This window comes from Nelumbo nucifera, chromosome 2 (assembly GCF_055504915.1).
Source record: "Nelumbo nucifera cultivar China Antique chromosome 2, China Antique-T2T, whole genome shotgun sequence".
NCBI lineage: Eukaryota > Viridiplantae > Streptophyta > Magnoliopsida > Proteales > Nelumbonaceae > Nelumbo > Nelumbo nucifera.
Genome location: NC_142650.1, coordinates 52,630,258 through 52,645,669, shown reverse-complemented (window position 1 = coordinate 52,645,669; position 15,412 = coordinate 52,630,258). Strand labels below are relative to the sequence as shown.

The following is a 15,412-nucleotide window of genomic DNA, read 5'->3' as shown; positions in this document are numbered from 1 at the left end:
ATATCTAATTATCTATACCTGTGCGACTTGTGAGTGTTTCCTCAAATTGACCAATAAGATCATCCCACGTAGACAACCGTACGTGAACAATAAAGCAGAGTCCTCTATCAAGATTTTAGAGGCTCCAAGCGGTTTTCCGCTTTTTTGAACTAGAGACTAGAGAAATTGCTCCATCAGCTCTAGCTAATCACATGCGTTGCACGTGAGGCTGCTGACGTGGCGCAACCCCATTTGCGGGAACACAGTGGTTCCTGTTACTTAGGTCATAGAGGAGCATTCAGACTCCGTCTTTAAATACTACCAAGAAGGCATCATGACTCATGAGTGCAAGCAAGATCTCGTGGTTTTCTGGTGCAACTTTATTACAAAATCGTTCTGGTTTTAGATCTGTGGCGGATCGCACCACCTCCTGAAATCCGTGAAGATGTTTCCTCGAATGTGCGTTAATCTGGATATGCATATACTACAGCCAACCAAATCTACGTAAGTCTTATTTTTCAGAAATTTCATACTACTTTGTAATCCGTTCTCCCTTATTGTTTATTAACTATAAACAGATAAGATACTAGATAGAGCTGCTGCTCATCAAGAGCTAAAGCTCGAATGATCTGAGCCCAAACCCAATCTGTATCTCTTCAGGCGATCGCGAATCGATCCTAGCCATGGAAAAGTAATTACCTTGAAGCTGAAACTAGCTAGGATGGGGATGGGCTCAAGGTTAGCTTAGATATTACATTATCCGTGTATTCTCTTCATTAATCATCTGGGTTGCTCTGCGCTCTACACAAACTTTTCTCTTTGTTGTGATTTTAAGAAAAAATTACGCCGGACAAAATGGTCGGGAATTTGAAAGCGCTGTTTTCTTAAAACAAAAGCACATAGAGAAACCTTTCAGCCGTATATATAGTGTTTATATCTTTTCCAAAATGAGAAAACAGAATTCAGAAATCCATTAATTCTTGCATTTCTAGATCAAAAACATGATTTCTTGGTAGTTTGAAGCCATGCTCCATCATCCATGAAGCCAGAGACCCACGTGTTGAGTGAGTGAGAGAGGGACTCAGCGGATGGAGTTCCAAGTTGAGTTGAGTTATCTTGGCTTCAAAGCACTATTGTAGGGGTTGCAGCCTTGCAGGAGATCGATCAAGGATATATACATAAAATAAGGAGGTGGGGGGTTCCCACTTGCTTTACCTCAAACGAAGTTAAGAGCTGCATGCCATGCTCTGCTGCAGTGGACATGCAAAGCAAGGGCAGGCACGTACGACTGGTGAATGACCAGACTTTATAAAGCTCAGATGCACAAGATGCTAAACAGGGCAGACCCTGATGTTTTAGCGCCTTGTTCTTTTGTGATTGGGTCGTGTGATCACGGGCACTGATGTTACCATTTGCTCCTTTCTTGCCTTATATATGATTTTGTTGTCTCTTGCATTTGACTGTTGTTGTAGTGTTACTAGCGAATATCTTGCAAGTATGTTTGGCTGGGAATCTCTTTTATTATTATTATTATTATTATTTACATTAATTTATACTAAGGGGTATGGGGGGTATGTGGACAGTGCAAGTCCATGTGTAGTCTACTGACACTGACCTTACCACGGAGAGCCTGCATTTACGCGGCTTTGATTAAGGCTCCATTTTTGCGAGTCCGGATTTCCTGCACTCCGTTGGTGTAAGAGGGGATGCTCTTTCATTCAACTTTTAACACATCAGCCACACATAATATCCACGTCTCACATGTACGAAATCATCAAAAGGTAGGTCATTCCTTCCGTTATGCCTTTTTTTTTCATTTTTCAAATGTAAAAAATAAAAAAAAAAGAAAGAAAACAGGTTTGAATGCCCAATATGAGTCCGATGATGAAGAGAAAATTGGGAAAAGTAAAACCATTGAAGAAAAAAAAAAACCTACCTCTTTCGTCAGCAGATCTCACTTAGCCAATGGATATCTCATGCTCTTTCGTCATTCATTGATACAGTGGAATCAGTAAGAAACAATAGATACCTCATATCTATGGCTGGACCAAGATTTCATTTTATCACTGATTGTAACATCACCAATCAGGAAAAGAATCACCTATAATTCCTATTTTGTCAAAAAGGTTACAAGGTTGTAGAGAGATTCATTAAATCACCTTTTGAAGCACTTAGCTTGTTTGAGCTTCTCATCTTATACTGCAACTTGAAGAAGAAATAATTAGGGTTTTCTCTTCAATATTTTTTCCTGTTTGTTTTTTCCTCTTTGTCAAAAAATGATCAGCCATATCTACTTTTAAATTTCTTTTTAATTTTTATATTTATATTAAATAAATAAAAGTATAATGGGAGGGGCAATCAGCCGTTTAACGACTTCACCAATATGAGACGTGACTGTTGTAGATAAGTGACGTGTAAAACAGTAAATAGAAAAACACCCCATCCATCTCACACCAAGAGGAGTGCAGGAGATCCCGCCTCCATTTTTGGTGGGACACGGATGACCATCTTAGGGGTGTTTGTTAGTCATTCAATTTGATAGTGGAATGCATATACAGATAGGGTTGTCAATGGGTAGGATCAGGTCTGGGTGGAGACATGGTAGCACCATAACCGACCCGGAAAGAAATGTCAAGGTCCCAAAACAGAAGTAGTCCCTATAGGATTTGTAATTATAGATTTAGAACCAAATTCATTGGGTCTAATTTAATGGACCCAATTATAATAAATCTATTGAAAAATATTATATATATATATATATTAAATTATAATAATCGGGACAAAAAAATGAACTGGAACCAATGCATCGATTTAAATTTTGGAACCAGAACTGAAACAATCGATTCGGTTTCATTGGATCTATTGGGTCAGGCTCGACCCATTGATAGCCTTAGATGCAGAAAGTACACTCTTTTTAAGTCGTGGTGCTTTTTAGATGGTGATGATACGCATTTTGGCAGCTCCCGACTGTCAGGTGACTCGGATGCCTGGCTGAATAAACCCTACCTGGTTGAATAATCCCTACCTGGAATGTGGCTTGGAGGCCTATCTGAATGGTTCTTACCTAGAAGGTGGCTTAGATGCCTACCTGAATGGTGACAAGCTGGAGAGGTGCTCTGATGCTTAACTAAATAGTGACGAGCTGGAGAGGTGGCTCTGATGCCTAGCAGAGTGGTGACGAGCTGGAGAGGTGGCTCTAATGCCTATTTGAATGGGGATGAGCTGGAGATGTGGTTCTGATGCCTAACTGAATGGTGACGAGATGGAGAGGTGGCTCTAATGCCTAGCTGAATGGTGACGAGCTGGAGAGGTGGCTCTGATGTCTAGCTGAGCGGTGACGAGCTGGAGAGGTGGCTCTGATGCAACCCGCATGGAAACAGTGTCAGAGTGCCTAGGTTGTTTTACTCGGGGTGGGCACTCTGATACTTAAGTTAGCGAATCAAAGACTTTAAGATAGCTAAATGTGAGAGAGTTGGAGAGCTGCGAGAACTAAAAATTGTGCATCTACTTGGGTCTTAGGGGCTTATGCCCTTATGTAGTTGGGCTACCATGGCTCTCGCAAAACGCTCTCGAAATCCTCGACCTACGACGTAGGGATCTGTTCCGCTTTGGAAGGAGGATAACGTGCCAGTTAATAAGGCTTATCCTTTCCCTCCGATTCAGGCAGGATAAGGATAAAGTCTACGGTTACGCGGTGTGATCCCGAAAGGTTAAGAGACAACTGGCAAGCTTCTAGAGAGGTAGGTCGCCAGGTCAGCAGCAGAGGTAGGTCGCCAGGTTGGCGGCAGAAGTAGGTTGCCAGGTTGGCGGCAGAAGTAGGTCGCCAGGTCGGCAACAGAAGTAGGTCACCAGGTCGGCGGTAGAGGCAAGTCACCAGGTCGTCAGGTCGGCGGCAAAGGTAGGTCGCCAAGTTGGCAGCAGAAGTAGGTCGACAGGTATGCAACAGAGGTAGGTTGCTAGATGGGACCCCATTTTGACTAATGCAAGTTGTTGCCTAGGTGATGTTGAGATGTAGTCCAACTGTTCTAATATACTATATGTCATAATGTCAATGAAGGGTCAAATCTGCCCTCATCAGATGGGTTACTAATAAAACATTGATTCAATATATTTTAATGAAAATATATATATTTTAAATCTCAATTCTTTTAGAGTATACTATATATACAACTACAACATAGAACATGTGGTGAAGCAATACATAGGAATGACAAGTATAATCTCGATCCTCTGATCACAAATTAATTCTTGCACTTTTTTCTGTCATTAGATGTTCCGGATGTGTAGTTGTGGCGTACGTCTTGTGATATATGTGATCAGTAGATCCGGACTCATTAGTATAGCAGCTTTCTAGCTAAAAGCCACGTTCAGTTGGTGACATTTTAAATGAGCTTTAAAGTTGCTTTGGTGAAAAATGGGGAGAGACCAAATTGATCGACTGGGCATTTGACATTACTGTTAGCGATGTTTGGTGAAAAATGTTGGTCATTTATATGCTGTTAAAGCTTCTTTTAGTAGCTAGCTAGCAAAAGCGTGTGTTGGTAGGGATCAGCTTCCAATAAAACACTTTCATTACTGTCCCAACTTGCCATTGCAACCCTACAGTAGGAACATCTAAGGGTCTGTTTGAATTAGCCAACAAAACATATGTTTATATTCTCATGATAAGCATCCGAGGGTCTGCTTGGTTTATAGTCAGAATCAGAATTGGAATCAGCTTGAATGTATTTTCATTCCCAAAGGAAGGGGAATAGGGGAGGGAATGGTCATTCTCTCAAAAGGGAGAATGCCATTCCACCAGGATGGGAATAGGATTTCGGTTCTCATGAGAAGCATCTGAGGGTCTATTCAGATTCTGATTCTAGACCATTATTCCTGCAAACCAAATGGACCCTGAGTGTTTTTTTGAATCTCAACACCAACCTCTACGTGGGCACGTGTGTGTGTCTAACGTGCCTCCACCTAAACCTTGTATGGTGATGATTATTTAGAGAGATGCATAAGTATATATAGACATATATTTTTTTACTGTTTTTTATTACATATTACACATTACAAAGCATTAGTGTCTTATTTGACGAAATTGTATATTTATCACTTTTAAACTTTAGAAAAATTTGAAAATTATAAACATAATTTTTTATCCACCTTAAATGATGTTTTATTTTACAATTATATGTTAAAAATGAAAATATATTTATTATTTGAAAGAATAAAGTTATTATTTATATAAACATATTAAATAAATATTTTTATAAAATTTAATAAAACTTCATAAGTATGTACACGTTTTAGGTTGCTGGTATTGTTGATTGTTATATCTCTCTTATATAACCTGTTAAAGTGTACATTTCTCATGTGTTTATACCTTTTTTATATGATTTTTATATATTTTCTAGTGTATCCAAACATTTTGATATTTGTCGTTACTCACTAGTATTCATACATTTTGTGTGTGTGAATATTTATTTCTACTAGAGAAACATTATTTTGACATTATTATATGTAGGGCGCACATGAGGTCCCTCACCTTACCATGATATTGCAGTTAGCCAATTATGATCCTGCACCTCAATATTCGACTAAGGTGAATTGACCCTATCAACTATTGCTTCATATTGGGGTGGCAATTGCACCAGATTTAGTCCAAATTGATCCGATCCAATATGAGTTCAGTACCGATGGATAAGGTTCAATCCTGATAAATATTTTGGACCAGTTCAATTTAATGTTTTAATTGTCTAATTTGTCCAAATTAATTTTATTTTAGATCAGTTCCAACTCAAATCTGATCTATTGGCACCTGTATTCTTATCTTTTATCAATGGATTGGATATTAGTTCAATCTAATATAAATCCATTATGGATGAACTAGATCCAATCCAATCCACTAAATATTTTGGACCATTAAATCTAGGATTGATCCCCATCCTGTATGTCCAAATTAATTTTTATTTGGATGGGGTCCAACACAAAACCGGACCATTGACACCCTAGCTTCATCAGGTAAAGAGTCATTGGTTCAGGTTTCATACATATTATTTCAATATATTAAATTCATGATATACAATAAGAAAGTCACCTTTAATTCATTTTATTAATAATATATAATATTTTAATATTTTTTAATGTAATCTATCAATATATTTAATGCCCTGAATTCGAAGATAAACAAATAAAACCCGGATCTAATTCGATGTGATCCGTTTGCAGCTAGTCAAGATAATATTTCACATTTACACCACAAAAGCTACACTTATATCATTATCTTTATTTTTTAGAGCATTAAAATTGGTATAAATTCTCTGGTTTTCAGGCAGAAGAAGACCGAAAGAAAGAACACCGAAAAGAAAACAAAAGATGAACAGATTCTGCAGTCCATCGCGTTGAGCAGGAAGTCGATGGAATGCCAAACAAGATTGCCATTAAGATCCGATGACAAGTTGAGGTCAGCTCTACTCTTTCTCTATCACATTCTAGAATTTCGAATAATAGCATTTTAATTTTAAATTGAGATGATGTGGTTTGAATAATATCATTTTAATACTTATCGTAAGGAGGTGTTTGATAACACTTTTTAGATTTTTGAAGTCCGAAAATGTTGCTTTACAGACATTAGAGGTGTTTGGAAATATATCTGAATTTGGGTTTGAAAATTATTTTCAGATTTAAAATAATAAGACATGGGTCAGACACTGAATGCATTTAGATGCATTTCAAATCTGGCCAAAAGTCCAAAATACCCTTGAAAATATTGATTGCGCTTCTACTTCTCACCATTCATCTTTTCCACTTGACGTAGAGGCAGCGAGTTCCAGCCTTCTCTCTCTCTCTCTTTCTCTCTCTCTCTCTCTCTCTCTCTCTCTCTCTCTCTCTCTCTCTCTCTTTCTCTCTCTCTCTCTCTCTCCTTTTTTCTTCTTTTTCTCTCGCCACTGCAATCGAATAGTCGAATTTAGGGGTAAAATAGTAAAATTAGTGAATTTTAGATGTTGAAGGTTTGATCCAACAAAAACAACATTCTTTATTTAGGGCCTCTAAAAAGTCAAAAAAAAACTTGTCTCTTTTCAGATTTCAAACACTTTTATTATATTTTTAACTTTTCATATTTCAGATTTCAGATTTATCAAACGCCACCTAAGTATCTTGATCTATCGTGGTCTATCAAACTATTAAATGAAAGATTTCAAGGTGGTGTTTGACAAGTCTTTTTGAACAGTCTTTTAGGGTTCCATAAGCTTGGAAAATCGAAAATTGTTTTTTTTTCCTTTTTTGGTAATGAAAAGCTGATAAGACTAGCATGTGTTTGTGCAAAAAGACCCAAAAAAATAAGGCTGCGTTTGGCATGTCTTTTCGCGTGATCTTTCGGCTATTTACAAGCCGAAAAGATCGATTTTTTGTCTATTTCCATTTGGCACGCAGAAGATTTAACCGCTAAAAGACGCAACGTTGAAAACACGCGAAAAGCCCATTTTGGACTGATTTTAGGAAGGTCCAAATGAAACTTCTAGCAGTCTTTCACGTTTTAATCTCGCATAAAAAGATGCACATCTACCAAACGTGCTTCGGGCTGCTGAGATCTTCATGCAAAAGCTTAATGTGTCTTTTGACTGTCAGAGTTAAACAGGCCCTAAAACTGCTAAATTTTGAAAAACTTCAAATAATTTTTTTTTTTATCTTCTCGAATGATAAATAGCCTCTAAGCACTTTTTAAAAGCCCAGTAAAATGAGCCTCTTGCTAAATGATCTTTGTTTTTTAAAGACAGCCCCAAAAATTCAATACATCTTTTGGCCATCATGCTGGAAGATTTTTCTACAAAGATTTGCCAAATAGAACCAAGTATAGAGGATTTTCATCCATTTTAGTTTTTCCATGAACTTTTTGGGGCAAGTCCATACCTGTTCTAGCTGCCCGTCTTTCATTGCCAAACATGAAAATGCCAAACTTTGGTCTACTAAATACTGGAAAACCTGAAAGATCCTATAAAAAGACTTTCCAAACACCCCGTAATTAATTGATCCCACCATAGAGATTACTTGTACCAAAATAGGTGATTGCCACAAACTCTAACCAATAAATCGTCAATTTTCGCTTCAAGCAATATCAACGTCTAAAGAAAATCATCAGATACCTGGGCCCCACAGTACAGTATTCCACATTAACGGTGGTGATTGTACCCGTGCACCCAGACTAGAATTTTTACGTAGCAGAGTAGCAGACCACAGACGGATGTGTTTGTGTATCTGTGATTTTTCAAATGATTTCATTTTTCAGGACTGAAGGTATTAAAGCGAAGAAAAAGTCAGAGCCGGCGGCCAAAGCCTCTAACTTTTCTGATCTGATTCACCGAGCCGCATCTTCTTGCTTTCATCGTCCACCCAACAGAGGGCGCAAAGCAGGACCAGGGTTGGAAGATAGGATTGTATACAAGGAAGGTGAAGTTGAAACAGGTAGCGAAGTGTATACAGATGAAGATGAATCAGAAGCGGGGCTTAGGGTTTGGGAAGAGAATACTGAGTTGTTGGTGAGCTTGGAGAGGATGAAGGAAATGGAGGTGTTGATGGGAGAGGTATTCGAAACGGTGGCCGCTTTGAGGAACGCGTACAAAAGCTTAGAAGAGGCTCAGTGTCCGTGGGATCCCAAGAAGTTGAAGATGGCAGACGTGGTGGTAGTGGCGGAGCTGAGGAGACTCATTAGGTTGAAAGAGGAGTTTCAGAAGAGGTTAAGTAGAGCTGGAAAAGGAGGATTGCTTGGCCAAGTTTCCCTGCAGGAGGCTATAGCGCCATACGAGTCTGCAATGTGGGAACTTAAGAAACAGGTGGAGACCAGAGAGAGAGAGGTGGATAACTTGAAGGAGAAGCGGCGCAACGGTGGAAAGAAAGGGAGGTTTCACTCGTTGCAGTCTAAGAGGAAAGTCAGTTGCATTCATAGTCAAGGTACCATTCTCTTTTTTCTAATATTACAACAATGAGGATGTGTTTGGGAGTGTTTTTTTTTCCCTCTAAAAAGGCTTATGAATTGAAAAAACAACATTTTGATCTAGGCTATTGAAAAAAGCGCTTTTATTAGTGTTTCGCTGACCACCACATTGGAGCACTCTCAAGTCTCAAGCCTAAATACATTTGAGTGCGTTATAATTGTAAGCTGCACTCGGATCTGGAATTTGGGCTTTTTCTGGCCTGTTTTACTCGTCAGAACAGTGTTGGATTAAGCACTTTGATCTCAACATAATCTCATCCTGTAAGCCTTTGCTTTTGAGCTTTGGGATTGTGAAAAAACAAAATTGAACCAAAAGTAAAACACAATTTACTTTTTGTGCTTTTGGACTTTGAATGCACAAATCTTCAAACCTTGTCCAAACGCAACCTTAGTTCATACTTGACTGACAACGCATCTCTCTCGGACCAAACGACCTGCAGTTGGGGTGGCGCCTAGTGTGGAACTGTTCGAAGCAACAATGAGGCAGGTGAAAGACAATTATCAGTCATTCACGGCGCTCCTCCTCTCCCTCATGCAGTCCGCTCACTGGGACATTGCGGCAGCCGTCCGATCCATCGAAGCGGCCACCAGCCCAAACACCACTAGCATCGTCAAAGCTCATCACGCCAGCTACGCACTGGAGTCCTATGTGTGCCGGAAAATGTTTTACGGTTTCGACCACGAGACGTTCTACATGGACAACAACGTCCCTTCATTTCTCCACCCCGACCAGTTCCGCCGAGACTGTTTGGCTCAGTTCCAAGATATGAAGGCCACGGACCCGGTTGAGCTCCTGAGCATATTTCCCACTTGTGGCTTTGGCAAATTTTGCTCTATGAAGTTCCTCTCTCTCATTCACCCCAAGATGGAGGAGTCTCTGTTCGGACATTTTGAGCAGCGTCGAGTGATTTCGACGGGCAATCACCCGAGGAGTGAGTTTTACGAAGAGTTCTTAGCAATGGCGAAGGCGGTTTGGTTGCTTCACTTGCTGGCCTTCGCTCTCGATCCGGCTCCATGCCATTTTCAGGCAACCAGAGGAGCTAAATTTCATCCTCTGTACATGGAGAGTGTCATCGAGTTTTCCGGCCGGCGGGAGCCGCGTGATTGGATCGTAGGATTTCCGGTTACTCCTGGGTTCAAGCTTGGAGACAGTTCGATCATAAAGGCTGAGGTGTATCTTGTCCCCAGAACGTGATATCCAGAGACTAGAGTCTAGACAGCTCGGAATTTGGAACTGGTCCGATGATTCAGTGTTGCATAGGTAACCGGCTCGGGTTTTTGACTCGGCTCGACAAGGTGGAAAGTAGAGTCAACTAGGGAGTCAGTGAGTTGACTCAGGAAGTGAGAAGTCATGTTACAAATTATTATAGATTATGTTATACTTTTTCCTACTGTAGCAGAACTCTAGGTAGTAGGAGTTTCTATAAATTATGCTTAGAGGGAAACTAGGGGTGAGCATGAATTGGTTAACTTTAGTTTGGAGGTAAAACCTGAAATCCTAAAAATTAGGGGTGAGCATTAATTGGTTAAGTTTAGTTTGAAGGTAAAATCTGAAATTTAACCTTTCAAGGTTCTAGGGTCTATTTGTAGAACTTTTTCATCATCCAAAAAATGGAATATGTTCTTTAAAAACATTTTAAATTTTGTAAATATTATGTTTCATGTTACTTATTACATACATTGAAATATTAAATTAAGTGATTTGATGTTGCCAAATTTGGGGTTGAGGGTAGTTGAGTAATTTTCGAGGTCCAAAGGTTGATGGTCCCACTTGCTAAGAGTGAAAAGACGTCGGAGGCCCGCGAGTGTTTCTAGGGGCAAAGACTCCAACGATCAAGTTAGTTGAGGGATCAAAGAGAGTAAAGATCACCACAAGAGTATAAGTGATAGCTCAAGTATTCATGCCTACCCCTGGTTGTAATGTCCCTTTTATGGTAAGAGTCGCCTGGAGGGGGAGAAATACATAATGTGTAACTGTCCCATATATCATGGTCACTTAGGGGGATCTGGAGAGGGATCGGTCAGCCACGACCTCATGTCATTGGCCTAGGAATAAATGTGCGTAGGACGTGCACCGGCATTAAGTGCTCATCAAATTGCTAAAGGCAAGAATTACTTGAATACCCTTAGAAAACAGTTGCTAGTCGATAATACCCCTAGCCGATGCCACGTGTTAGAATCCAATGAACTGACCAAATATACCCATATCAATTGCCCCCTACCCTTGAGGCTGAGGCCACGACCTCATATCATTGGCCTAGAGTAAATGTGCCTAGGACGTGCACCCGCATTAAGTGTTCTTCAAATTGCTAAAGGCAGGAATTACTGGAATACCCTTAGGAAACATTGCTAATCGATGCTACGTGTTAGGAATAGTCTTGTGAAGCTTTATTATTCATGGACCGCGATCAAAATTGATCGGTGTGATCATGACTGAATCACCGTGTCTCGTACGGATGCTCCTTGGTTGATCTTAACCTCCGTATACAGGACGGACATTGGATTTATTGATCGAAAAATCGTGTCCAGGACAGACCTGGCTTCTACAGCTCAGAGGACGTTTTGGAGTGGAGTGAGATAGCGCTAGTTCAGTTACTCTTTTGTTAGTCTGGAATACGTGAAAGGTTGTCCAAAGTCCAAAACGCTTGCGGAATTTTATGACATGACAGTGGTGAAACCTATACGGCTATACCCAAGGGCCAAGAGTTCTGGGAGGGGCAGAACTGCAGAAGAGGCAGGGGAAGGTTTGTGCATGTTGGCTGATTCTTCCGCATGTTTCCTCGCTGTGTTTAGTTGCTTGCACAGTGAGTTAGAGTTTATAAGGGTTTTGTGTGGTTTCTTGCTCTACTTTGGTCTAAGGTTTGGTGTTTTGGGATTATTACCTAAAGGGCCTGGGCCCATTTCTTGGAGGTTTGACTTAGGCCCTTTACTGGGGTTTTGGCTAGTGTGTAGTGTCCTTGTGCCAATGGCTTGAATGCTATTCTCAGTATACATCTTGTATGTTCTTTTCTTAATGAGTAATACCTTACAATATTCAAAAAAAAGAAAGAAAATACAGCCCACAGTTCATCATGAATACAAATATCCACAGTTCATGAAAATGACAGAATATGTGCCAACTGCCAACTCTTGATATCGGGCCCGAATTTATAGGTGGTTTAGAGAACTAGATTCAATAGATGTGGCTCTAATATGCCATTTGCCCACGATTTTGGTCACTTTAGACAAGCAGACTAACTCATAGATTACTAGGGGTGCAAGACTGCAGCCAGACAAGCTGGGCTGGGTGTCAGCTTCTTAACCTAGGCCCAATTTTAAGAATTTGATAGAGCTCCACTTGAGTTTAAAGTTAAATCCAAACTATCAACTCCAGGCCCAGGCCTAACTGAAATTTGATGCAGTCAAGTTGGGCTCAGGCCTGAGCTGGGCTCAAGTTGGTCTGTCCGTTCACACTAAAATTTAATACAAATGTGTGTATATGTATGCCTGTATGCATATGGTTTACGAAAAAAAAGGTATGCATATAAAAATATATATTTGTGCGTTCATATATGTATCTGCATAGTGAGACTAGGTCCAAACTACTTAAGAGCTAGGCTCAAGGCCGACTAAAAAAATAAAGGGAAATTGTCTAAAATTCACCATGAATTTTCAGCATTTCTCTTAAATTCACTACAACTTTTCAAAATGTCTAAAACTCATCATGTCATCAAGCTTTTATTTTCCAAAACTCACCTTCCGTTAGTGCACTGTTAGTGCCTCTTAATAAAGGTGTCCACATCAGCATAAATAACAATTTTCATGACCAAATTACCCTTGAATAGCGAGTTGGAGAAAAAGGGTCTTTTTCAGTTTTCAATTTTTTGCACTTTTAGTGTTTTGTTATAATTTCCAATGTTTTTTATAATTTCTGTTTTTTTACATTTTCTATTTTCTACAATCTATAAATTTTCTTGTCTTTTTTGTTATTTATTTGCAATTTCTGTGTCTTTCTATAATTTTCGGTGTTTTTTCTACAACTTTTCCTATATATATGTATATATTTTATATTTTTCTATGAAGGCTAAAATGATAATATATTAACACCATTAGTCTGTTTAGTGTCGAGTTAGTGACATGGTGAGTTTTAGACATTTTGAAAAGTTGTGAGTTTAAGAGAATTGCTGATAACTCATGGTGAATTTTAAGACAATTTCCCAAAAATAAAAGAAAAAGACCAAACTTTTGGGCTTAGGCCTAACTAAAGGCCCGAAAATCCAATCCCAATCTGTGTAAAATTGTAGGTCAGGTCAGTTCAAGCTCGAATTGGGCTTACCCAAATTGCACCCCTATAGATGACCTAAGAGTGAAGCAAAGATCCCTTTATTGTCTACCACTTCTTTTTTTTTTTTGAAGAATTAAAAAGGAGAAAGGAAAGTACTTTCCACCCAAAGTACTTCATTTTCCTATAGAAAATTTTGCACCCACTTCGGTTTTGCATCTGTTTATTTGTGTCAATCATTTGCACTCTTAGGCTATGTTTGGTTTAAAGGAAAATGCAGGGAAAGGAAAGGAAAGGTAGGAAAACCTTTACAAACCTTTTCCTTCAAACCAAACATAGCCTTATGGTCTTACCTAATATAAAATTTGCTCTGTGTCTCACTTGTACCCATTGGCAATGCATATTTTGCATATGCAAAAATGATATAAAATTGGCGCCACTTACTCCTACCTTAATTCTTTCTCATACAAGGTGGAGACCATATTGATTTGCTTCCTACTTTACTACTTTCAAACGAATATCCTTTCACCCCATGTTCTTTCATATAAATTGGGACCATACCATTTTACTTCTTAAAGACAAACAAAACAAAGGCAAATCTAAAGCAAAAGTGAATCAGAACTTACACTTTTAATAAATTGCTTTATTAAAAGAATGCATGTAATACTATGGTAAGATAAATTGAGATACGCTTTTAATAAGTTGCTTTATTTTTATTTAGTAATCTTATTCGAAGGTTATCCCACTACATACATTTCAATCTCAAATCAAAGGTTCAAGAGAGAAAAATATTATATTGTCAAATAAAAAAATCCCAACTTATCCGAATACATTTAGCAAATTAGTATATTTGATTACAGAAGAACAATGTAATCAAACAAAGACCAACAAGAAAATCAGTATATTCCCATAACAAAATGATCCAACAATAAATCAACATGATGAATTTTGAAAGGGACTTTGAAACCAATAAGTGACGAAAGGGATCAATCTTACTCTTTTGAATAACTAGACAGAATGTTTTCGACCTGTAAAACTTGGCTCCTTACTAATTTTGCATTATATTTTTAGTTCTTTTTAATAATCTCCGTTTTTTCTATATCAAGTATAATATGGATAACTGCATTATCCTTATCATATAACTATTTGGTGATCATAAGAAGAACTTGGGGTCCATTTGGTTCATAGTCGAAATTGGAATCGGAATTGGAATGGTCCATTCCCATAATTTCTTTGGTTTAGACAGGAATGATTCTCAAGGGAAAGACAAGGAATGGCCATTCCTTCAAATGAGGGAATGTCATTCCAGTAGGAATAGGAATGGGATTTCAATTCCGCCCAATCAAACATTTGAAATCGGAATAGCCCATTCCGATTCCAATTCCAGATCCCTATTCCTGCAAATCGAACGGACCCTTAATTAGCTATGAAAACGTCAGCAAAAGTTGTAGAAGTGGTTCGTTATTACTTATATCTTGCAATGCAATATCCTAAAATCTGTTTGCATGAACAAGGATTTTCTTTTGTCTTCTTTCGGTATTACATAGTATACACATTATAGGGAACTCAGGGATGAGGACAAAGCAGGGTGCAAGTACGACTCATTGGCCATACCATGAAAACCCTACAACTCCGCAGGTTTGATCCTTCTCTTATTAAGGACATCAAGTGAACATCTAAACTATTAGGTCATCTGCCAAGATCTAAGTGGACAAACTACAGCGTTCGGCATGGACAAGCTTAGATTTGGATTGTCTCGTTTTGTTGATGTGTAGTGCTTTTGTATCTCTTTGAATTTATTGTTTATAAGGGGATGGGCTGAGTTTGAAAGGGAGAGCTATTTGTTTATAGTTAATAAAATTTCAACGTGACTCCCTCTCCAGTTGAGTAAACAAATGAAAGATCCCATGTCTCAAACCCCAAACCTACTGCATGCATGAAAGTGGATTCCCACAACCATGTCCATAGAGAGGTCCATGCTTGATTTGTAAGATATCCTCCAAAGGTTTGATTTAGGGGGAATTTGGTTTCAGAATTAATTTTTTAATGTTCAGTCAAATGATCATCAGTAGAAAAGTAAGAAAGTGTGGTTTTCCATCTTATAAAACAGCCCCGATAAGTAAGTTTAAGAAATCACTCTCAGGTAAAGTTATTCATCACTAATGACATATATTATTTACAATATTGGACTACTG

At 38.7% G+C, this 15,412-nt stretch overlaps 1 protein-coding gene across 2 annotated transcripts; it reads left to right on the top strand.

Moving 5' to 3' along the window:
* The first annotated feature begins 298 nt into the window (after nt 1–298).
* On the top strand, nt 299–10,657 carry LOC104601191 (protein GRAVITROPIC IN THE LIGHT 1-like). Of its 2 annotated transcripts, XM_010264443.3 has the most exons (5): nt 352–483; nt 5,489–5,566; nt 6,296–6,427; nt 8,252–8,913; nt 9,397–10,657. In XM_010264443.3, the coding sequence occupies exons 2-5, from the start codon at nt 5,538–5,540 to the stop codon at nt 10,149–10,151; spliced, it is 1,578 nt and encodes a 525-aa protein (XP_010262745.1). In that variant the 5' UTR covers nt 352–483; nt 5,489–5,537; the 3' UTR covers nt 10,152–10,657. The 2 variants fall into 2 exon arrangements, with proteins under 2 accessions (XP_010262744.1, XP_010262745.1); XM_010264442.3 differs by lacking the exon at nt 5,489–5,566 and having other exon boundaries at nt 299–483.
* The last annotated feature ends 4,755 nt before the right edge of the window (nt 10,658–15,412 follow it).